We start from the raw sequence: 22,779 nt of genomic DNA, 5'->3' as shown, positions 1-22,779 counted from the left end.
GAACGAATTCTAAATGGTGGGCCAGGCTCCAGCATCTCCCTGCCCTGCCACAGGCTATGAGAAAGCTGGCACCCAGGAGGGTGGCAGGAGGCATCCCGCCTTCCCTGAAGGCACTGGGAGGGGCATGAGGGTGAGCAAGGCCCGCCTCAAACTGCACAAAGTGCCCGTCGAGGCCTAGGGGTTGAGCCAGGGGTGCTGGAGGCAGTCGGCAGCACTGGCCCGCTTTTCGGGGATGTATTCCATCATGGGCAGCAGGAAGGCGCTGAACTGCGTGGCCTGCTCCAGGGGCCACTCGTACTTCTCCATGAGCACCTCGTACAGGCCCCAGTGCTTGAGGTTGTGGATGTGCCGCAGCTCTCCTGGGGGGTGGAGGGGCAGTGGCCTTGGGTGAGGCTCTGCCGGGAGGGCCCCTAGGACCCGGCACTCCCCCTGCTTGGGAATCTGTGGGCCCTGCCCTACCCTGGACATCCAGGAGAACGGAGCCTGCTCGGTCCTACCTCTCCGGTTGAAGAACTCCCGGGAGTAGCGGCCTGAGAGGGCAAAGGCTGGGGGGATGTCTCCCAGAAGCTCCACAATGTGGGCGATGTGGTCTGTAGACAGAGAGGAGGCTGGGGGGCAGCCGGGCAGCTGGGAGGCCCCGAGGCTGAGCCCAGGGCCGGCCTCCCCCTACCCTCGTCACGACTGTAGTCTTCTCCAGAGTGAGGCTCGAATAGGTAGTCGCCGGTGGCCAGCTCGAAGGCCTGGAAGGGGGAGAAGGTGAGGCTGCCAGCCGGTGGGCCGGCCCTGGGCAGCAGCAGCTGAGGCATACCATGCACGCCGTGCTCCAGATGTCGGCAGGGGGCCCGTATTCCGCTCCGATCAGCACTTCCACAGCCCGGTACTGGCGAGTCTGGATGTCCTCGGTGAAGTGCTTGTGCTGGAGGCAAGGGGAGCCCTGGGGAGCAGCCGGGGCCACAGCCGGCCTGCCCCCACTGGCCCCCACCATCTCCCACCGCCTCTGGGCCCATGAACCCAAGGAGCCCAGTGGGGTTCGCTCAGCCTCAGGGTCCCCAGAGGTCCCGAGAGGGACTGGCCTCCCTGCCCCTTGCAGTGGGTCCAGTTCTGCTGACTGGATGGGACAGATATGCTGGTCTGGGCCCAGTCCTGGGTCTGAGTCATGAGGCAGACCCTGGGGTCTGGTCGAGTGGCACTGTGGGCCCCAACGGGCTCCTTGGGAGCGGGCCTGCGCCCCTGCCCTCAGCAGGGTGCCCAGCTCTGCTCTCCAGGCCAGCTCATACCACCCAGCAGGCGTTGCCCAGGTCTGCGATCTTGATCTTGATCTTGTCTGCGTTTTGGGGCTCTAGGGGGTTCACCAGGAGGTTTGAGGCACCAAACGGTGCTGGAGAAGGAAGAGAAGTGGGGAGAGACTGAGCTGGCCTGGGGTGGGGGCAGGTAACCCTGCCCGCCGGCCACCCACCAAGTCTACCCACAGGCCCTGCCCAACTTACTGCTGGGTGACAGGAGGCCCCCGGTCTCCCGTTGGTTGGAGGAGCCTGAGAGGATGGAGCACGAGGCAGGAGAGAAAAGGGAGCCGGAGAAGCCTGAGGTCTGGGAGCCCGGGCTGAGGCTGCGCTCGCCCCCTCCAGCGGGGGAAGAGGAGGCAGGGGAGAGGCCAGCCCTGGTCCCCCCAGGGTGGCAGCCGGAAGAGGAGGTGGAGCCGCTGCCCCCCTCTAGCCTCGAGCCGGCGTCTGGGGAGATGGGCAGAGGCGGCGTGTGAGCAGAGGCCCTGGTGGCTGTGCTTGGTGGGCACACCCTTGGGCCCTCACCCTCGGGGCCCTCACCCTCAGCCTGTGCCGCCGCCTCCATGGCCTCCAGCCTCTGCAAGTCCCGCAGCCGCTCCTCTAGCAGCCGCTTCTGCTGCTTCCGTTTGCGCCGCATCTTCTTCCTCTTGTTCTTTGACAGCTTGCCGGTCTGCCAGTAGAGCCAGGGTCACCCCCGGGTTCCCTTCACCCACTCCCTGACCAACCCAAGCCTCTGCCGGGGGCCTGCATGCCTCGCAGGGGCCAAGGCCTCCAGGCCCCAGGGCTACTTTGGGTGACCAAACATCACCAGACTCCAGCCCCCCACCCCTGGCACCAGCCCTTCACCTGCCTCCTGTCTCCATCCCCCTCTGGTCTCCCCAAAGCTGCAGTTTGCAAAGGAGCTGATGGGTCTGCCTCTGGGGTGGGGGGCTCCCCTGGGGATGCTCTGGGCCCCACCTGGCCCTAGATGCAGCGTTCTTCCATTGAGGCAGTGGCAAGCCCAGCAGCCCCCGAGGACAGTTTAGGGTTTGTGACCCACGCTGTGTGTCACCCTCATCCTGGGGGAAGAGGTGGGGGGGTGGGACCAGAGACCCAAGGAGGGAGCTCTGAGGAGGCAGGGAGAGGAAGCCCAGGGAGAGGGGCACCCCAACTTACCAAGACCTCCTGGGGGGCAGTGCTGACTGGGGGAGCAGAGGAGCATTGGGGGAGAGAGAGGAACAGAGACTCAGGCAGGGGCTGAGGCCCACAGGGTTTCCCCCCCCCACTAGCTCCTGCTACCTGTGGAGCGGGAGGGGGGCGGTGCCCCTGACTGCTGCCACTCGGTGGCCTCGGTGGCCAGGCGCCTGATGTAGGCGTCACCCACACACAGCAGGATGTTCTCAGGTTTGATGTCGGTGTGGATGATCTTGCACTTGGTGTGGAGGTAGTCCAGGCCGTGCAGCACCTGAGGAGGGCCAGGTGAGCTCTTGAGCAGCCCTGTCCGTCTGCCTGTCACACTTGTCCCGCGGAGCACACGACGCTCACCTGCCGCACGATGCTCTTGACGCAAGGCACGGGCAGGCCCTGGTAGTTGGACTTGATGATCCACCTGAGGAGCTGGTGGCCCAGGACTTCCAGCACCATGCACACATCTGGGGCTGGGAGTGAAGGGCGGCCAGCAGGCACAGCTGGGGCGCAGGCCCCACCCGCCCGAGGCTCTGCCGGTGCACAGTCACCACCCTCCTGGTGTTATTAGAGGGTCCCTGTCACTCTCAGGTGTGCCAGTTGGAATGGTACCTTCTGTGCTCGTCCCAGAGCCCGGGTGCAGCCACAGAGGCAGCTGCTGCCATTTGGGGTAACTCAGCAATGTTCATGAAGGACCAGTGTCAACCTGGCCATCTGCTCCCCCTCCCCCCCCCACATATAAAGCGCTGGGGCTATTCTGTAGACTAGTGTCCCTGGAAGGGAGAAGCCCCGTCGCGCAGATCAGGAAACTGAGGACCTAGTGGCTGGGATGGCAGGAGCTGGCCCTGCTGTTGCCACACTGGGAAGGATACGGACCCCGTTAACCCCTGAGATCCTGAAGTCATCGATGAGCTGGACGATGGTCTCTCTCTTGGGGTCACTGGGGTCACTGTCTCGGACCTGGAGCGAAGGGGACACTACTGGCTCCGGCGTGCCCCGCGCCAGCTGCCGCCTGGGGCACCCCCGGGGCACCTCAGCCCTCGTCTCGGCCTCCCGGCCTGCCCCTGGCAGCTGGAGCCTGCCCCTCCGGGAACTCCGGGAACTCCGCCCCGCCGGAGCGGGGAGCGGGGGAGCGGGGAGCGGGGAGGGAGGCGCCTCACACATTTCAGGAGCTTGATCTCATCCACCGCCGTCTCGGTGTAGTGCCCCGCGCTCTTCACCACTTTCAGGGCCACGAAGCGCTTGCGCCTGCAACCCCAAGGCCTGCGTCGGCTGCCGGCGGGCCAGAGCCCGGGGGCCTCGCAGCGGGCCGGGGCGGGGGGCGGGGGTGCTTACTGGATGTCCCAGCAGAGCCAGACGGTGGAGAAGTGGCCCCAGCCCAGCTTGCGCACCACGTGGTACCGCCCGTTGAACAGGTCGCCGATCCTCACCGGGTAGTAGCCGCCTGCGGAGGGGAGCCGGCGGCCGGTGGGCGGCGGGGCGCGGCGGGGTGCAGCCCCCGGCCCACCCCTCCCGCCGCCGGGCCGCCCGCCGGGCCTCACCCTTGCAGTAGTCCTTGGGGTCCTCCTGCTCCTCGTCGTCGGAGCCCAGCAGCCCCTGCAGCATCCGGGGCGCCGGCGCGGCCGGGGCGAGTTCGGAGCCCGACGACTCGGGGCCGCAGGACGCCTGCGAGCTGCGGGTGCGGCGGGCGGGCGGGCGGTGAGCGCGCGGTGCCGGGGTGCGGGGCCCCCCCCCCGAGAGCCCGGGCCGAGCCCTACCTGCTGCTGCTGCCGCTGTCCCCGGCGCCGCCGCCCGCGCTGGCGCTCATCCCGGCCGCGGCCCGCAGCTCCCGCGCCCCCGGCGGCTGCTCCCGTGGGGCCGGCCGCCGCCCGGCATTTATAGGCTCGGCCTCGCCGCTGAGCTCACCCGCCTTTATAAATAGCCTCCCAGCTGCTCGGCTGTGGGCAAGGTATGCGGCGGGGAGGAGGCGCCGCGGCCACCGGCGGGCCCCCGCCCCACCCCCACCGGCGACGGGCCGCGCTGGGACCGTCGGGGCCACTCGGCCTCCACGCTCGCGCCGACGGGGACCCTGGGACACGGGGGACACCCCCGCCCCGGCAGGATGCCCTAACGCAGTGCCCAGGCTAAGGCCTTGTGGCGGGGGGGGGGGGGGGCCACTGAGTGGGGGTGTGTCAGCCACCTGCTTCCCAGGCCGAGTCCCCACACGGCAGAGCTGGAGCCAGCTGAGGGGGACAGTGGGCAACCTGGTCCTCAGGCCGCCCCCACGCCCCCCCACAGAGCTCACATGCCCTAGGACAACAGTGACACTTGGAACATTCTCCGGTTTCCTGCTTGGCCCCTGTGGTCGCCTTCCCAGAGGTGACCCTCCCTGTTCCCACGCAGACCCCATTCCCTGCGCACACTCAGTGCTCTTCCACCTTACGTGGCCTCTTGACCCTTTAGGCCGGCAGGAGCTCCCCCCTCCCCCCCCACCCCCCGGGGCCGAACGTGGTGTCACTGGGGATTCTGGATGAATGAGTCAAGGCCTGAGCTGAGGGCAACTGGTTCCTCCCACCGGAGGTGCCGGGACCGGGTCAGAGCCTGGAAGCCTACCCGCTCAGGACTCCAGCACCGACCCCGTGTGCTCTCCCTTCCAGCTCCTCGGGGCCCTGCAGCCATCCCCGCCTTCCTCGCTGGGCCCACCATCCACCTTGCCCTGTCCTCGGAGGTCCTCCTCTAGGGACCAGACAAGCCCACAACTCTCAGGACATGCCAGAGGGATGCCAGGGTCGGGTCCAGCAGAGCCCTCTAGAGCCTGTGACTTGGGGCTGCATCCAAGGGATGGGGGAGTGTTGGCTCCCCAGGAAGGGGTAAGTGGGTAAGCCTCCAGGGAGGTGCGGGGCCTGGCTGGGGTGAGGCCTACAGCCTGACAGACATGAGGACACCTCCTGGGCCAGAGTGGTAGGCGGGGGTGGGGGGGAGGGAGGCCGGGAGGCCGGGAGGCCGGGGCACTAGCCGGAGGCTCCCAAGGAGGCTGAGGGGCACTTGTGCTCTTTAGAAGGATCACTCTGGCTGCTCCCTGGAGGGACTGGAGGCGCCAAGTGTGGAGCTGGGAGGCCAGCTAGGGACTGTCGGGGAGTCAGAGAGGCACCGAGGGGACTCGGCAGTGATGCTGGTTAGCCTAGGATGGGAGATGCTAGGTCGTATTGTCCCTGGGCCAGGAAAGAACTGGCAGGGCATGGTAGGCAGACAAGGGGGCTGGTGGGCCAGGGGAGGCGAGAGGAGAGCAAGGCCTGGGGGTGCCTGGTGACCCCCTCTTCCTTAGGCAGGGAGTCACAGCCACGGGGCTGGGGGACGGCCAAGCGAGGAAGCGCCGAGTACACTCATAGGGCTAGGCAGGGCCTGGGGATTGGGCTTTTGCTAAAAAGATGTATTTCTACTTTATTTCCAGATGTGATTCTCCAGCAAGCAAATAAATACAGTGGGGGAGGAGGGAGAAGAGGTAAGGATTCCTATAAATTAGAAAGAAGCCCAGGGAGGGGAGCGAAGGGCCGGTGGCCGTGGCGGGAGAGGTGGCAGGGAGCCTCCTGGTGGGCACAACCCCCTTCCGCTCCCAGCCGGCCCCTCCTCAGTTGCTGGCTCCATCGAGGGGTCAGAAGGCACCGCGGTGGGAGGGCCTGCTTGCTCCTCTGCAGGCCGCTGGGCGTCTGCTATGGCCCAAGCTTACAGGTCCGTCACCTTGTTCTCCACCAGCGCCGCTACCTGCTGCAGTCGGCAGGCCAGCTGCATCTTCTGGCCCACAGGGTCCTCCTCCAGGGCGCTGATGATCTGCCAGGGAAGAGGAGGGTGCCCTGCCTGACACCTCTGCCCTCGGTCCATCAGCTCAGGGACACCCCAGCCCTGTGTCCATCTCAGCAGAAGCTTCTGGATCCGGCAGGGGCTGCCCCATGCCTCCCTGAGAAGTCTGGACTGAAGTCACGCCTCTTCCCCAACCTGGGCCCTCCCTCCCCTCCGCCTGTTGGGCCTGGATACCTCCTTCCATCCCACACCCCACCCCCAAGGTTCCTGGGGCCTCCCTCTGGGTTCTGGGGGTGTGCCCCTCCCCCCTGGAGTACCGCAGGCCTCACCTGGTCATAATACCTGTGGATGTGGTTGTAGAGTTCTTGCAGAGCTTCCAGACAGTGGGGAGCAGACGTGTAGTTCTGGGGACCGACCGTGCAGAGGTGAGGCCCCAGCCTGGACCTTAAAGCCCAAGCCCCGCCCCTCCCCTCTGCACCCACGCAGATGTGCAGCTGTGTGCCCCCTGGGCCGTGCCTCACCCCAGAGAGCTCGGCCAGAGCCGAGTTCATCTCCTGGTAGCTCGCCGGAGAGCTCTGGCGGATGTCGGAGTAGTATCTGGCAGAGGAGATGCTGTTAGGGGCGGGCAGCCCCTGCCCCCCGGGCCTAGTGCCCCAACACCTACCTCTCCACCATCTGCTTGTAGCGAGGGATCTCCCGGGCATACAGCAGTTTGTTCACTGGGGAGTCCTGCTCCGGGTAGGAGTGGGCCTGAGCGGGGAGGTGGGGGGAGCTCCGGCCCTGTCACCGGATGTACCACCAGCGCCCCCTCGCCCAGCCTCCTGGCCCCCGTTCTGTGCCACCCGTGCCCCAGCACCACTCAGGGCTCTGTACTGAGCCCCCGCGGCGCTCACCCCGTAAGCCGGGGCGGTCCTGCCCTTACCCTGCCCACTTTATGCTCGGAGACCGTGCAGGAGTCGATGAAGGTTTGGGCGATGACGGCGAGGATGGCATCCACGTTGTCTGACACCCGCACGTCAAAGATGAGCTGCGGGTTCTTCAGGGCGTTCACCCAGAACCGCAACAGCAGGCTGGGGGGCACAGGCCCGCAGACGCACCGTCAGCCCAGGCCCCCCACCTGACTTCCACGGGGAGCTGTCTGCCAGTCCGCGTTCAGGGTGGCCGGAGATCCAGGCCCAGCTGGGGCTGCCCAGCTCGGCTCCCTGTGGCCCCCGCCCTCCGCACGAGGTGGGGGACAGCCGGTGACCTACCTGTTGGTCTTCCAGATGTGCAGCGTCTCCGGGTCCTCGATGCCGTGCTTCTCGGCCAGCTCGTCCAGGAAGTCGAACAGGTACTTGATGGCAATGGGCACGGGCCTGTTCACACTGAGGATGGCCTGGAAGGTGTCATCCACGAACTTCTGCAGGGTGCCCTGGAAGGTGTGGGCGGGCCGTGTGGGCGGTGTGCACTGGCGCCAGGCCCGACCCCCAGCCCGGTCAGGGGCCCCCGGGGGGGCGCCTTCCCAGCCCCGGAGCCCACCCACCTTCATGGAGAGCAGGCGGGTGAGGTAGATTTCCGGGATGGCCTTGGCCCGCGCCCGCTCCCGCTCCCGCTCCCTCAGGCTGCTGCGCCGGGCCTTAGCTCCTTCTGGCTCTTCGGTGCCTTTCACCAGGTGCCAGAGGTGGACCCCACCCTCCTCACCATCCTCCAGCATGGGAACGTCTGAGGGCCCGGAAGTCTGGCCTCAGTCCTGTGCCCCGTACCCCCTGCCCCAGCACTGGCGGCGGTTGCCCAGCCTGCTCACCTGGCCCTGTGGGGCTGGGGGTGGCAGCGGAACCAGGGCAGCGGGAGGAGAGCTCAGCCCAACAGCCCCCGGTCCCAGAGCTGCCCGGCCAGGATGAGCTGCTGCCCTGGTCTGCCCCAGGTCCGTGGCCCTGCGTACAACTTTGGCGGCGGCCCCCCTCCCCGGCAAGGTGTGGGGGACACCCAGGCGAGGCAGAAGGCAGGACTGGTTGTCCCGCCTGCCCGCTCCAAGCTCTGGGGGCATGTGGGGGCATAGGACTCACTCTCGCCCAGGGTGCAGTTCTGGGCCAGGCTTTGGGAGACGGCCTCTCCGTTGTGCAGCTGGGGGATGAGCCCCACGGTGGCTCCGTCCGGGACCTGGGGGGCAGGTGAGCAGAGGCTGGGCTCCTTCCTGGGCTGGCCCAGAGGCGGGGGCCTGCCCCCCCCAGCCCCTGCCCGCCTGGCACCTTGTAGTGCTGAAGAGTGTTGAGTCTCTTCCAGTGGTTCTGGGTCACTGAGGTCAGGTCCTCATCTGACAGGGTTAGGTGACCAGCAAGGCCCGAGCGCCACTCTGGGGGCACCCAGGGAGGCCAGTCAGCCCGCAGCCTGCTCTCCCAGTCTGCCATTTGGAGCCAGGTGGGGCTGAGCGTGTACAGGTGGGGACGGCCCCATGCAGGGAGAGCCAGGTGGGGCTGAGCGTGTACAGGTGGGGACGGCCCCATGCAGGGACGGGGGCTCTCACCGAGATCTAGGGCATGCGCTGAGGGCCTCTGGGAGAAGGGGGTGCCCTTGTAGACTTGCTCCAACACCTTCTCTTTGACCTGGGTGATGGTGTCTGTGTCGAGCACCCGGGCGGGCACGTGCTGCACCGCACCGCCCCCTGCGGCCCCGCCAGCCCTGGGGCCCGCCAACACCATCAGCGTCAGGGGCCGGAACTCCACGTCCTCCCGAAGCAGCCGGCTGTCGTTCAGGGTCCGTTTTGCCTTGCCGGTCACAGCGTCCACGGGGCCCTTGTCCACCTGGTACTGTATGGCCCGGAGGAGCATGTACAGCGGCTCACCGGCCACCTCCTGCAACCATCAGGACGGGCCAGAGTCGGTGCCCGGGACAAGGTAGGGGCAGGGAGGGGCTGTCCACTGTGGAGGGAGGACGATGACAGCCGGCCTCTGCCTCACACCTGGCCCTTCACTTCCCACCCCTCATACCCCGAGGCTCCCAGGGAAACTGTGGGAACAGGTCAGGGAGGCCACAGCAGCAGCCTTCAGATGAGGGGAAGGCGACGGTGCCATCCCGGGCGCCCCTCACCTTCAGGAAGGCATAGAGACAGATGGACAGCCAGTTGGTAAGCAGCTTCTCCACCATGGTCTCTGTCCTGTGGGGAGCAGGCCCCAGGTCAGAGAGAGGGTGTCACTGGGCCACCCTGTCCCTGGGCTGACGTGGGCAAAGGAGGGAAGGCAGGACGGGGTGGGGGGTGGGGGGTGCAGCTCAGCGGGGAGCCTCCACCCTGGCTGCCAGGCCCACGGTGGGACCAAAGCCAACCTGCGCAGCATGAGCTTGGGGTTCTTGTGCACGTAGTGGGCAGCCAGGTCACTCAGCAGCGTCCTCAGGATGTCCGTCAGGTACTCGAGCTTGCCATGCAGCGCCAGGGACAGCAGAGAAGCCACGTGGCAGCGGTCCCGCTGGGAGAAGCTGGGCTGCTCCTCCAGGGTGTGGATGAGCTGGCGGGAGGGGTGCCGGCACTCAGGGGAGGCTCCCCCTGGCCCCCCCGCCCCCGTGCCCCCCTTCCAGACCCTGCGGGTGCCCCGCCCAGCCACGCAGCCCTCACTGTGAGGAGGAAGAGCTTGCTGTTGAGCAGGTTGGAGAGCTGCGTGAGGCCCTGGCGCACGGGGGCGCGGCGCCCCTCCTCCCCTGGCCCCTCGAGCACAGGCTGCAGGGGGCAGCCGCCGTGCCCGGGGAAGAAGACCCGCTCGGCATAGGTGTGGTAGTCCAGGAAGGGGATCCCGCTGGCCTCCAGGTCGCTGCTGAGGTCGGTCATCTCGGTCATCAGGTCTGCGGGCGGGGAGCCACCGAGGTATGCGCTGGGGCTCAGGTGGGCCCCCTGGCACCCTCCCCGCTGCGCTCTCCTCACCTGTGAACTCCTTGCGGCACTGGTCACCCACACCAATCTCCAGGTTCTCCAGTTGTACCAGGACCTTCTGATAGTCCCGCAGGGCCTGCTTGCTCTTGTGCCTGCACCCCGGGGGCCAGGTGTTAGTCACTGGCCCGAGACGGTGGGGCCCCTGAGGCCACCAGGCCTGGAAGCCCACCTCTGGCACCTTTCCCGAAGTGCAGAGGGGAGTTTGTGCAGGTGCCTGCGGCACCGGCAGCGGCACCAGCACCGGCACCGGCACCAGGAGGGGTCTCTCACCTGTACATGAGGGTGAGGAGGAGGACAGCGGCGATCAGCACAGCGGCGCCCAGGCCCAGGCCCACCTGGGCCTCCACGGGGAAGGCAGACAGAGTGGGCTCAGTCTCGTACTGGACGGGGCCCAGGGCCAGGCGCACGTTGCCCATCTGAACCTGAGGGCAGGGTCGGGGGCAGGCTCCTGAGTGGGGGGGCCCCAGGGCTCTGCCTGCCCAGCCACCCGTGCCCCTGGAGCCCCAGCTCACCACGAACTGCGGCAGGGCACTGGAGCCGTTGGCGGGCTGTGGGGCCCGGGAGGGCGGCTCGCAGTACAGGTGGGTGAGCGTGAGCGTCTTCACCAGGCACTCGCCGTCGCCGATGTGCACGCGCACCTCCTCCTTGCTAATCCCCAGGTTGAGGCCCTGGCCCTGGGAGAGAGACCCGAGCCTGAGCCACGGTGCCTGGCCTGTGTCCTCGCTCCCCGCACGGAGCTCGCCTGCGGAGCCCTCACCTCCACGTCCAGGACGTTGCCCGGCTTGAGGCGGTAGGGGCGGGTGGGCTCCTCGCGGCTGAGGGGCGCCAGACGGGGGTTGGGTTGGTACTGGAAGTCCTGGCCCCCGTTGGCGCTGGCAAAGTCCACGTGCACGTTGTCTAGGGTGAAGAAGACCCGCTGTGGGTGCACCCCATCTGGCACGGCAGGGCTCTGGCACAGAAGGAGGCTGGACGAGTTGATGGAACAGACAGTGGAGCACTGCGAGGCGGCAGGGGCCGGGACAAGGAGGGGTGAGCCGGGGCTCCCTTGCTCGCCCCCAGGGGCAGAGTGGCCCACCCCACCCCCGCCCTGGGTGTGACCAGCCCTGCCGCCTGCCTGTGGGGTGCTCACCTGCAGCAAGCCCTCCTGAAGCTGGATACAAGCCTGGGGCGCTGCGGTGGGGCCCCCACAGCTCGTCCTCGGGGTTGGGTCCTGGGGCTCGGCACCTGCAGCCTGCACCTCCGCCGTGGCCGCCAGCCACACCGACAGCAGGGGCTGCTGCACCACGTCCAGGCCCGTGCCCCTGACTCGGATCAGCCGCCCGCCCCTGTGTCAGGGTGGCAGTCAGCAGCGGTGGAGGTGGCAGGTGGCCCGGCCCGGCCCCACCTCCCCGGCCAGGAGCAGAGGCTGCCTTGAGGGCTTGAGGTCCTCACCCCCGGAAGCTGACGCTGGGCTCCGCCGCCACCAGCTGCGGGTTGGCCGTGTACTGGAAGGGGCTGGTGAGCAGCGTGCGCTGGGCATGGCCAAAGACCACTCGAACCACAGCTTCTCCTGGGCTGGCCTGGGACATGGTGTGGCACACGATGGCCTCAGGACACACCGGCTCCTGGCTGCAGGGCGGAGGGGCTGGCATCTTGGGTTCTAGCCTGGGCCTGGCCACCTCCACCCAGAGACCCACTTGCCACCCTCAATGAGGGCACCACTAGGGGTGGGCACAGCGACCATTTCTCTTGGACTCGGCGGGGGGCCTTAGAGAGCCCCACGCCCACTGCCCCCACGTACACGAGGGGATGATGAGGCCCACGGCGCATACCCCCAGCTGACAGCAACTCGGTGGGGATCGGGAGGAGAGATACTCACATAGGGCAGGGCTGTGCACCCACAAAGGCACTGATGTTGCCTCCCGTCTGGAGGTGCTGCCCGTGGATAGTGAGCTGGGTACCCCCTGCCTGGGGACCCCACTGGGGACTCAGGCTCAGCAGGATGGGGTCCTGGGGGACAGAGCAGGCTGGGGCAGCCACGGCAGCCTGGCCCGACACTCACCCAGGCTCCAGTCCCCGAGGTGCTTGGCCTTTATCCCGTGGGCTACAGCTGACCTCCCCCTCCCCTGACCTCACAGCTCTGCTCTGCCCCTCAGGAGGCCTCATCCTCTGCCGCGGGCCTCCTCCCGCCCCCCCCCCAGCTCTACATCCTGAGATGCGGTCGCCAACCTGGGGGGCTGCAGACCCCTTGATACTAGCCTGTCGCTGCCTCCCACTGCTCCCGCCCTGGGCCTCCTGGCTTCCGCTCTCCCTCCGTTCCCTGCTAGGCCTGTAGACACCAGACGTGCAAGTCCCCACCGCTCTGAGTCCTGCAGCGGCTCCCTTCCCTTGTCACCCCCACCCTCGCCCTGGCCTGCCTGCCGTACTCCCTGCTTCCACCGCCCTCCTTCTGCCTGGACAGATGCCAGCAGTAGGGTCCCCACTGTCCTGCTGCTGCCCCTCGCCCGTCCTCCACTCAGCGGCCGGAAGGATCGATCAGATCACATGCTTTTTCTTCTGGACAGGTGGGAACTCTGCCCGCTACCCCGAGGCCAACCTTGAAGCCCTCACTTAGGTTTCACTCCGGCCCCTCCCTCCTGCTGCCCCCTGGGCTGGGCACTGACCTGGTAGGTGAAATGCTGGGTTGAGATGCCTGGTGGCCGATTCTTAATGGCCACTTGGATTGGCCCAGTGGTGCCATTGGGGGCGGGGGATGTCACACACACGATCCTGCGGAATGGAGGCCCCGGAGCGGCTCAGGGCTCGCATGGACCAGGCCCCTGCCTCAGTGGGAGCCATGGGCCACCCACCAGCCACTGCTCAGAACCTCCCCCGTCCACCCCTCTTTCCCCCCCCCGGCTCATCTGTTGGCGCTTCTGACCCAGGCCCACGTTTCTTGGCTGCAGGTCGCCCCTCTCTCTCAGTAGCCACTCTCCGAGGGCTTCCCCAGGAAAGCATCCCTCAGCTCCTGGCAGCCAGGATGGCTCACCGGGCAGAGGTGCGGTAGAGAGAGGGCTCGGGGCTGCAGGGGCGGCCGGCCACGTTCACGGCGTCTTGTACCTCGGCGAAGTCCCGGCCCAGGTTGGAGCCCCAGATGGTGAGGGCCAAGCCGCCCTCGGGGGGCCCCGTCAGGGGCTCAATCTGCAGTGGGGAAGGAAGGCAATGGAGTTCCCCGAACCCACCCCCACTGTGCAGTGGGGGTGCCCCAGCAGCCAGCACCTGGGATGGGCCAGAGCTGCTAGGGCTTGAGGGCCTGAGCTGGGGGAGGTCAGGACGGCGGGGGGCGGGGGGCAGGGAGGGCAGATGGGGGACGAGCCCGGGCGGGGAGGGAGGGCTGGAGGCTCACTCTGTCGATGCGGGGAGAGGGACACAGCAGCTCCACGGCCTCCGGGGGGCAGAGAGGGCCATAGCGACAGGTGGGCTGGTGGTGGCTGCACCACACACAGCCCAGGCTCCCATTGGCCGCCTGGCAGCGGCTGCAGTCGGGGTGGCCCACGGCGCAGTCGTACAGGGTCACTGGGGAAGGGCAGGCAGCGTGCTGAGGCACCTCCCCTCTGCCACACGCCCTGTCCGGCCGGCCCTGCCGCCCCCAAGCTCACCATGAAGAGTGTGGGCATTGTCCAGCCGCTGAGCCTTGCCCCGGGTGACATAGATGGGCACTCGGAGCTCCCGCTGGGCCACGGACGGGCGGAGCTGTGGGTGGAGGGTGGAGTCAGGCCGGGCCCGGCTCGGGACACCCCGACCCCCGTCTCCTCCAGGGCCCTCCTCCCAGAATGGGTGCCTTTGTTCCGTGCCCCCGGCTCCCACCAGACCGCAAGCCCGGGGCGGAGGCCGTGGGTGCCGTGTTCCTGCCGCGTGCCCAGCGCCCGCACCGAGCCTGCCTCGAGGGACGGTGAGACCCTGACGGCTCGGAACACTGTGAGGTGTGGGGCGCATCTGAGGGCGGCAGGTGAGGCTGTGGGGTGGCCACACACCTGCTGGGCCTGGCAGGAGATGAGGCCCACGTCCCCGGACGTCTCCTCCAGAGAGGCCGGCAGCCGTTGAAGTTCTCCGGGCAGCTCCAGCCAGCAGTGGTAGGAGGCGGGCAGGCTCTGGGAGGGGACACCGTCAGGCCGCTGGACACGGCACCCCGCCCCCACCCCTGCCAGCCCCCCACTCACTCCGAAATGCTGAAGGTTCCGCACACGCAGGGCCAAGTGGCTCTTCCAACCCACGGGCAGCAGGACGGGGCCGGCTAGGCCCTCCACCCGGGGACAAGCCCCCGGGCCACGCACCTGGACGTCCGCCTGGGGAAAGGAGACCCTTTAGCCCTCCAGAAGTTGAGAGGCTCAGGCAGGGCGTGGGGCGGGCGTGTGGCAGTGGTTGGGGCGGCCAGGCCCACCCACCTCCTGGGCACTGTAAATGGTCCCCTCGCCCTCTGGGCAGTGCTCCCCGTACACACAGCGACTACTCCAGGGGCACCAGTGGCACCGCCAGATGCTGCCCACACAGGCGCGGCACCTGCAGGGGAAGGGGGGTGCTGCTCAGGTCGGGCTCCATCAGGGGTCACCACCCCTCCCCAGCCGCCAAGCCCAGCACTCACGGGGCGGCCACCTCCAAGGCCTGGACAGCACTGCAGTCGTAGAAGGAGAAGTTGGTGGCAGCCACAGCCACATCCTCAAACATCAAAGCCAGGGGCAAGGTGATGTGGTCTGGGGGTGGGGGTGGGGATGACGGTGGCACGGCAGGTCATGTGGCTCCTGCCCCAGCCCCCTGTCCCCTTGCCCCAGGGGCCCCTCACCTGTGCCTGGAGGGTTAAGCGGCAGCTGGTCTTCGGGTGGGGTGACACAGGCCACGTGGGGCCCTTCCACGTGGGCCAAGCTGTCATAGTCCCCAAAGGCACAATGGAAGTATTCATCCGCGGCCAGGGTGGGCAGCCGGGGGACAGACAAGGTGACCTGGGATACATGCAAGGAAAACAGAGCAGGCAGGGGCTCCTGGGTAGGGGGGGTGGTGCGGCTCTGTCGCCGAAGGAGCTGGAGCTAGGGCAGAGTGGGGTAGGAGCAGAGGCAGGGGGGAGGAGGAGGAGGACGGGGGGCAGCCTAGGGGCCGGCGGCTCACCTGGCCCTGCTCCTGGCGGGGGTGGTAGGCCGGCAGCAAGCTCTGGACGTGTGGGCAGTGGCTGTCCTCGTAGCTCCACAGCCACTGGTTGGCCTGGGCTGCCCGCCCGCATTGGCCCTTGAGGGTGCACCTGTGGGCAGGGGCCCGTGGGGTCACCGTGTGGGTCTCAGGCTCCCCAGGTGATCGGAGGCACGAGGGTGGGCAGGGTGGCCCCGCTGGGGAGTGGGAGCCGGGGCTCGTGGGGGGGAGCTCAAGAGGGAAGGGCCGGTGTTGCAGGCTTGGGCCTTGACCTGAGTAAGAGGGGGCTACCGCTACAGAGGGGAGGGTTGCCAGAAGGGGTTTCTGGAGCCCAAGTGGGTCTGGGAGCACCTGGGCGAGGCGACAGAGGCCTGACGGGGGGTGGGGCTGGGAAACGAGAAGAGGGCAGGTGGAGCCATGTGGGGCGGGACGCAGGGACTGCACAGCGGCCCTGCACCTCCACCTCAGGAGGCCAGGCTGGCCTCCTGGCACGGCCAGGGCCACTTCTGGGTGTGCCCTCCCTGCACACAGCGCCTGTTGGCCCAAGTCCAGGCGCAGGCCTTGTGCTCACCTGCCCTGGAGGACACACCAGCCGCACAGCGGGTCCCGGGCCTGGAGGCAGCTGGTGCAGTCAGGGAACTCGGGGCAGGCTGCCACAGGTACCCGGTCCACCTGGATGGGCAGTGAGGGACAGGGGCAGTGGGTGCAGAGACTCGTGCCTGTGTGCTGCCCTCCCATCCCCCCCATCCCGGGGACAGGCCTCACCTGCTGGGCAGTGAGGACATAGACGTGGCTGCCGTTGCCGTCCACCAGCAGGTCTGGGCTGATAGCTGAGCCCCGAGGCCCCACTTGCTGGGAGTGGTACACGTGGCCGTGGGAGCCATTGAGGAAGACCTGGAGGGACGACGAGGCCTGCTCTTGAGATGGCCATGGGCTGACCGTTCAGGACACGTGCTCTCCCCTTGGTTGGGGCTCCCGGGGAGCATCCCGTCTCACGGAGCCAGCTCTCCTTCAAGCTACCCCAGGGAGGCCAGGCCAGGCCCCTGGGCATCCTGCTCTGCTTGCATCACCTCCCCCCGTTTGCCATCGCCCAGCCACCCTGGGTAAGGAAGGGCCTTGGGTGCCAGGGGCAGGCAGGCAGCTGCAAGGAGATAAGCGGGCCAGGGGGGGACAAGACTTCTGGGGCCAGGCGGACTCTGGGGACCAGGCACTGCCCAGCCCGCCCCGTGGCATCCCTGCCCACCCTGACTGCTCTTGGCTAGAGAAATCGGGAGCCTCCTGGCAGTCATCCTAAGTCATGCAAGGAGGAGCCCTGAAAGGTGGCACCCGGCCAGCCAGTGGCGTGCGGCATGGCCTTTCAGCCTGCCGGCGGGACACAGCCCGAGAGGTGGAAGGTACCCGGGGCTCCCGGAGCCACGGTGGGGCAGGGCACACCCAGGCAAGCCAGCAGGCCGGGCCTAGCCGAGCAGTGGGAGGGCTTGGTGTCGGGGGTCCAGGGCTGGGGCGGCCTGGTCACCTCACCTTATGCAGCTGACCCTGCGTGTCCCCCAGGAAAGCGATCGTGTGCCCGTCTGCCTGGAGGCCAGCCACGGCGCTGATGGGCTGCTTGAGCTGCAGCAGGGGCTCGGCCTCCAGGGGCTGGCGGCCAGCAATGGGGCTGGGGGTGTGCTCGTCGCCACAGGGGTACGACTCGGGGGAGTCCTGGGTGGACAGGGAGGGCAGGATCAGCCCGTGGAAGAGGCGGGGGGTGCCTTCCCGGGGCCCAGAGCTAGTCAGGGCCGCAGGGCAGGGCCGGGAGCCCTGGGGGATCCGGGCCACAGTGGTCACGCCCCCCACCCGTGGCAGGACAAGCCGACGCGTCAGAGGAAGAAACACAAGAAGCCGGCCCCGGGCAGCCGGGAGCCGGCACCTCCTTGACATCCTCTACCCAGGCGGTCACATGCGGCTGTCACACGACAGCGCCCGGCCACCCGCAGCCCGGGACTACGGCAGCAGCCCCCCCGAGACTGCGCGGAGGGACCAGACGGGAGGGGCACTCACGGCGGGCAGGGCGGCGCAGCGGGAGGTGACTCCGTACTCCACGGTGGCTTCCTCGGCGCCGCCGGGGCCGCGGCCACCCGCCGTGTAGCACAGGCGCCGCGCGTGCTCCATACTGGCGTCCAGCCGCGCCAGGGGGAAGGCGCACAGGGCAGCGCCCGCCCCGCCGGGGCCCGCGGCGAATGACCCCAGCAAGGTGCTTGGCGTGACGGCGGCGGCCTGGATGAGGCCCTGGCCCCGGCAGGCGAGGGGCACCTCCACGTACGAGTAAAGGTTGGCATCGCCCAGGCACACGCGGGCCACGTAGGAGCGGTAGTCGGCCTGCGCGCGCGCCCCGCGGCGGCGGAACACGAAGTAGGCCGAGCGGCCGGCCGCGAAGGCGCCCACGTAGCTGTTGTTGTAGTCGGAGAGGTCGCCCACCACCAGGCGGCCCAGGCCCTCGCTCGAGAAGGGCTGCGGCCCCGCCAGCTGGCGCACGGTCAGGGGCGGCACCCCCGCCGACAGCTTGCCCGCCAGGCCGCGGGCCACCAGCAGCAGGTCCCGGTCCGGCGCCTGCACCACCAGGCCCACCGTGGCGACTCCCGGGGCGTTGGCGGCCACAAACTGCCCGTCGCCGGGGTCCTCGGCCTGGTACAGCACGCGGGCCACGTCGTCCAGGCGCCGCTTGTCGCACACGCCCTGGCGCACCTGCCCGCAGGCCACGAGCTCCCGTGCGCGGCCGCTCACCAGCAGCAGCTGGTTGGCGTTGTCGGTGAGCCGTGCGTGCGGGCAGTCGGCCGGGTCGCGGAAGGGCACGCAGTCGGGGCTGTCGAGGACCGGCCCGGTGACGGCCACCGCCTGCAGCCGCAGCTCGGGGCTGAGCTGGAAAAGGCGGTTCACGGCACCGACGTAGAGCGTGCCCAGGCCCGGCGCCAGTGCCAAGTGGTTGAAGGTGGCGTTGGGGGCCGAGAAGTGACGGGCCCGCGTCGGGGGCGGCGGCAGGCTCAGCAGCAGCGCGAGCAGGAGGTGGGGGCCGAGGGGAGGCCGGGGAGCCATCGCAGGCACCTGGGGGGGCGCAGAGCAAGTGAGGCCCGGCAGGGAGAGCACCCCCGGCCTGCGCTGCCAGGGCAGCCAGAGGCCCAGAGGAAGGGGGCGGGGAGAGAGCCCCAGAGGGAGGGAAGACCGCAGGAGAGGGACAGCTACAAGGGAGGGAGAGGACAGAGCAGACAGGGGGAGACGCGGAGGAAGGGAGGGCCCGAGAGGCGGAGAGGGTGGAGGCCCCCCATGTGTGTCCAAGGAAAGAAATGCTTTCATCTCCTACTTTTTCTGCATCTAGATGGTTGGAGGAGGGGCAGATCCCGGACAGCCGCAGAACACGGACAGAAGGACTCCCACGGACAGAAGGACTCCCGCGGACAGAAGGGCGGTGGGAGAGGCAGGGAAGAAGCCAGAGGTGCTGATGGGGAGAGGCCAGGGGAGGCAGGGGGTGGGGCGAGGGGAAGGGGGGGCAAGGACGAGGATGCGGGACCAGGAAGGGTGGCGGAAGGCATGTCATGGGGATCCTGTGCCTGCCACTCAGGCAGGAGGCCACCGTGCTGGGGGGGCATCCGTAGCGCAGGGGACATCAAAGGTGGGGAGAGAAAACTCAGCCTGGGCAGGCAGGGCCAGCTGTAAAGACTGGACCCTTGGCGGTGGGGACAGGCAGGGCCGGGCATGGGAGAGACAGCCAGGGAGAAACTGAGGCAGCCAGAGACTGGCAGGCAGAGACCGCCCGCAGCAGCGGGGGCAGAGCAGGGGCTGGGGTGGGGGGAGATGTGAGAGCCAGACAGAGCGGGGGCTGGGGGAGGTGGGGAGGGGTGCAGGGGGAGGCCTGTGGGCCCCAGCCCCTGGGGGTGTTGACCTGGAGGCATGAGAGAAAAGAGGGGCGAGCCTTGCTGAGGAGGGGGCAACCCCCCCACGACCCATGCGGAGCCGTTCGTTCACACCACAGGGGTATCTCCCGTGGGCCTTGCGGGGGGGGGGCGGGGGGTGCCAGCCTCCAGAGAAGGCTCGAGCGGGGCCCCTGCTGTAGACCCACACCCCACCTGCTAGCCAGGGCCGTGGGCAGCCACCCCGCTCAGCCACCTGGGCCTCGGCTGTCTGTCTAGGGGACCAGGCACCACAGGCACAGAAGGAGAGCCCGTGCCGGCCGGAGCTGCTGGGCACGGACCCACGGAGAAGGGGACAGAAGCCAGGGCCCGCCGTGAGCTAGGGTCCTGCACAGCCGGCCACGTGCGCCTGTGCCAGCGGGGTAGGCCCACCGTCAGTCCGCGCCCTGCAGCCTGGCAGCAGAGACGGAGCCGGGGCCCTGGTGGGTGTGCCAGCTGGGGGCAGGGCCCCGAGGGGGGCCCCCAGCCCCTTATCTCCGGGACACAGGCAGGAAGGTCAGGCCTGGTCTGAGGACAGGGACATTTCCTCTAGATCTGGGATACTGGCAGCAGCGTCTGGGGCCTGTGGGTGTGGGGGTGGAGGGACAGCATCTGGGGCCCCACGCCCGGGCCCCCCTGTGCTACGGGGCCCGGCCCGGCCCTGGACCGCCCCGGGGACATCCGTGCAGACGGGGGCCCCAGGCACTTACCGCCTTGCAGGGGGGCAGCGGAGGGGTCTCCCGGGCAGTGTGGCACCAAGGGAGGCGCATCTCCTCAGTTCAGCTGGCCCAGGGCAGTGGTGACGGGCACGAGACGGCTGTGGGGGGCATTGTCCTGAGCGGGAGGGAGACAGTGGAGGCTTGGCCCTGAGGGAGGAGTGAGGCCAGGGGGGCCAAGGGCCTGGCGGCTGGGCTCCACCACAGCTGGCAGCTTTGTCAATAGTGGCCCTGCCTCCACCCCAACAATGTCCTCTCTGTCCACGGGCCCAGGCCAGGGACTCACTATCTGGTGCTCTTACCCCCACCCCCGGGGCTCTTCTGGCCAGGGGGCTCCCTGCCACTCCCCACCCCCAGAGAGACACCCCCTGGGACCTGGGGACAAAGGACAGGGTTTCTTCCAGCCAGAAAAATGGGACCCACACAGCCCGCCCCGCCCCACTCCCGCCCTGTGCCAGCCAGCATGGTCCTCTCTGTCCCCCTCCCGGGTCCCCGCCAAGGGCACAGGGTAGGCCACAGAGCCTCTGCGGGAAGGTCAGGCTGCTGAGCCCCTGCCATGCCAGCCTTAGCCTTGGTAGCCTGGGTGCCTGGTCCAAGTGCCAGTCGTGGCCCTCAATGCCTGTCTTTGTCCGGGCTGGGGGCAGGGAGGTGCTGACGAAGGCAGTGCGTCCAGGAGACCTGCTACCCCCCTGCTACCCCCCCCCCCGCCCCCTCGGCCTGGAATAAGACTGGCCAGAGAGCAAGGGACCTGTCTCCATCCAGCCCCGCCCTGGGGGACCCGTAAATCGTGCCAGGTACGGCGTGATGGGAGTGGGCAGTGCCAGGGGAGGATGCTGCTGGAGGGGCCGAGGCAAATGGGGTGCACGGGAGGGGTGGGGGCCCGGTCCCCAGGAGCCCAGCACTTGGCTTCAGGCATGGCAACTGGTTGCCAGCTGTTCCCTCCCCCCCAGCCCCCAGGGGAGCAGCATCCCAGGATGCTGGGCTCCCCTCTGAGCGCAGGGTGCCAAGGGGGTGGGGGAGGGAGTGGCGACCGGCAGCTGGTCTCCTGCCAGCCGCGCCGGGCACTGTCTGCCCACGAGGCTGGCAGCGCAGGGGCTCCGGCCTGTGGCGCAGGGGCAGGTGCACTCAGGTTAGGGTCCCCGCTTTCTCCGTGGCGTGGCGGCGGCCACGGCAGGCTCCAGCAGCTCGCTCCAGGGCGAGGTGGCAGCAGTGGTGCTCGCTGCCACCTGGCTGGGCCGGTTGGGTGGCTGTGGGGGTGGGGAGCCAGGCGGGCCTCCTCCCTACCCTATGCCTTGCCCCCCGCCCCGCGAGCTTTCCCATGGGGGTTAGAAGCCAGGGGTCCTCCCCCAGCGCCAGGGCCACCGCCTGGAGGGGTACCGGGCCCCTGAGGCATCGGGGGCTGTCGTCCTGGGGCTCGGGCTGGTGCCCGAGGGCCTTTGCCCTGTCCGGCGAGGCGGCTCTGCAGACCCCTGGCTTCTCCCAGGTCCCAGCACGGCCCGTGGCGGTGCCCTGCGACGCGGCGGCCCCGGCCCCCCGCGCCCCCGCCAGCCCAGCCCCTGCCTACCTGGGTGGGCCGCTGGCAGGGGTGAGGAGCAGCTGGCAGTGCCAGAAGTGCGCCCGGCGCAGCCCCGGCCTCCCTCCCCACAATGCAATCGCGCCCAACCCGACTTATCCTGGCGGGGCCTGCCGGGCTGCCCAGCCCCTCCCCGCCCGCCCAGTTGCCTGCTGGGGCAGGGCGGGGCGCTGCTGCCCCCTGCCGGCCCTGGTGGGCACCTGGCCTAGCAGGTGAGGGCGGGCGGGCCTGGGGCTGGCGGCCGACGCCTTCCCGCTCCCAGGGTCTCCGGCCTCAGGGACGGAGCCACCTGCCGCGGCCCCACCTCTGGGGGACACCCCCCACCTCTGGAGGGCGCCAAGGCGGGGAGCCTAGTCTCCGGGAGAGTGAAGCTGACCTTGGACCACACACTTCTCCTGCTGATGTCTTCCTGACAACCGGGCCGCTCTCCGTGTGCGTTAACCCCTTCGCTCCCTCCGATGAGCCCGGAGGGGGTACAGTTATTTCCTCCAGTTCACAAGCGGGGAAACGGAGGCACGGGAGGTTAGGAAGCTGCATGGCCAGTTGGTGGCCAGGCCGAGAGTCCACTGCAGGGCCCCTGTACTTCACCATCGGGCCACGTGGTCCCGAACCCTGAACCAAGGGGAGAGGGCCTGCGGGTGACACGCGCATGGGGGTTTCCCCCTGCCCGGAGCACAGGCGTGCTCGAGGTGGGTGCAGAGGTGAGCAAATGAGGGAGGACCTGGACTTACATACGTCACCACGACCTCGTAAATAGCTGTGAATTTGGACAAGCGGAAGCCGGTGGCCCTGGGTGGAGAATGTGGGGGAGCGTGGAGCAGTGGTGGTTGTGGGCATGGAGAGAGGGGGGCGCGTGGCAGATACACTGGAGGGGACGGAACCCTAGAGGCCTGATGTTGGACAGGTGGGGGCAGTGGACGGAGGAGAATCCAGGGGACCCCGGGCCCTTTCTGCTGGAGCGTTGCTCCTTGCAGGGCAGGGGTGCCAGCGGAGAGGGGTGGGCAGTGTGGGGAGGGACGGGTGGACTGAGGGCTCCGTGAGCAAGAGGAGCTGGCCAGGGGAGTCATTGAGTGTGAGAAGCTCAGCACGAGGTGACTGGAGCACTGGGATGGGGGTGGGGACTCGGAGGGGAGATCAGGGGTGCCCCGGGAAGCGGGCGACCCAGAGCCCAAAGGCCCGGCAGATGTGGATGTGACTGCCTCCAGCCATGCACCCTCCAAGGGGGAAGACCAGGTGGCCGAGAGGGGGCCAAGGGAAGGATCTAGAAGCTCCAGGTGGGGCAGGCTGTTGGGGAGGGCCGAGGAGGGGCTGG

At 68.7% G+C, this 22,779-nt stretch overlaps 2 protein-coding genes and 1 long non-coding RNA gene across 14 annotated transcripts; 1 reads left to right on the top strand and 2 right to left on the bottom strand.

Annotated features, from left to right (window-relative positions):
* Positions 1–23: 23 nt before the first annotated feature.
* On the bottom strand, positions 24–4,301 carry SRPK3 (SRSF protein kinase 3). 7 transcript variants are annotated; one of them, XM_055338171.1, is made up of 15 exons: positions 4,202–4,301; positions 3,986–4,116; positions 3,780–3,888; positions 3,605–3,692; positions 3,317–3,404; positions 2,805–2,911; positions 2,559–2,724; positions 2,436–2,461; positions 1,821–1,950; positions 1,488–1,727; positions 1,278–1,378; positions 809–916; positions 671–740; positions 498–590; positions 24–359 (listed from the first exon to the last, which is right to left on the bottom strand). In XM_055338171.1, the coding sequence occupies exons 1-15, from the start codon at positions 4,249–4,251 to the stop codon at positions 175–177; spliced, it is 1,692 nt and encodes a 563-aa protein (XP_055194146.1). In that variant the 5' UTR covers positions 4,252–4,301; the 3' UTR covers positions 24–174. The 7 variants fall into 7 exon arrangements, with proteins under 7 accessions (XP_055194146.1, XP_055194144.1, XP_055194148.1 ...); XM_055338169.1 differs by having other exon boundaries at positions 498–567; positions 671–916; XM_055338170.1 differs by having other exon boundaries at positions 120–359; positions 498–740.
* Positions 4,302–5,832: 1,531 nt separating this feature from the next.
* On the bottom strand, positions 5,833–22,396 carry PLXNB3 (plexin B3). Of its 5 annotated transcripts, none has more exons than XM_055338166.1 (36): positions 21,459–22,393; positions 19,889–20,012; positions 17,296–18,336; positions 16,777–16,956; positions 16,021–16,149; positions 15,827–15,927; positions 15,238–15,367; positions 14,918–15,074; positions 14,720–14,828; positions 14,523–14,637; positions 14,298–14,423; positions 14,112–14,228; positions 13,737–13,830; positions 13,484–13,653; positions 13,127–13,278; positions 12,762–12,867; positions 11,978–12,108; positions 11,551–11,727; positions 11,249–11,444; positions 10,877–11,068; positions 10,632–10,793; positions 10,390–10,541; positions 10,111–10,211; positions 9,808–10,031; positions 9,522–9,700; positions 9,288–9,354; positions 8,725–9,052; positions 8,450–8,553; positions 8,267–8,360; positions 7,744–7,922; positions 7,472–7,632; positions 7,144–7,291; positions 6,886–6,971; positions 6,743–6,818; positions 6,551–6,625; positions 5,833–6,251 (listed from the first exon to the last, which is right to left on the bottom strand). In XM_055338166.1, exons 2-36 carry the CDS (start codon positions 19,946–19,948, stop codon positions 6,147–6,149), a joined length of 5,724 nt encoding a protein of 1,907 aa, XP_055194141.1. In that variant the 5' UTR covers positions 19,949–20,012; positions 21,459–22,393; the 3' UTR covers positions 5,833–6,146. The 5 variants fall into 5 exon arrangements, with proteins under 5 accessions (XP_055194141.1, XP_055194138.1, XP_055194139.1 ...); XM_055338163.1 differs by having other exon boundaries at positions 10,877–11,116; positions 21,459–22,392; XM_055338164.1 differs by having other exon boundaries at positions 10,877–11,116; positions 19,889–19,995; positions 21,459–22,392.
* Positions 10,787–14,095, top strand: LOC129518165 (uncharacterized). 2 transcript variants are annotated; one of them, XR_008666132.1, is made up of 5 exons: positions 10,787–10,909; positions 11,021–11,148; positions 12,663–12,764; positions 13,044–13,234; positions 13,896–14,095. It is a non-coding gene; the product is annotated as an uncharacterized LOC129518165 (long non-coding RNA). The 2 variants fall into 2 exon arrangements; XR_008666131.1 differs by lacking the exons at positions 10,787–10,909; positions 11,021–11,148 and having other exon boundaries at positions 12,116–12,764.
* Positions 22,397–22,779: the final 383 nt, after the last annotated feature.

Source organism: Nyctereutes procyonoides, unplaced genomic scaffold (genome assembly GCF_905146905.1).
Source record: "Nyctereutes procyonoides isolate TBG_1078 unplaced genomic scaffold, NYPRO_anot_genome, whole genome shotgun sequence".
In the NCBI taxonomy this organism is placed as follows: Eukaryota; Metazoa; Chordata; class Mammalia; order Carnivora; family Canidae; genus Nyctereutes; species Nyctereutes procyonoides.
The sequence above is the reverse complement of the archived record's forward strand: the minus strand, read 5'-3'. Positions and strand labels throughout refer to the sequence as shown.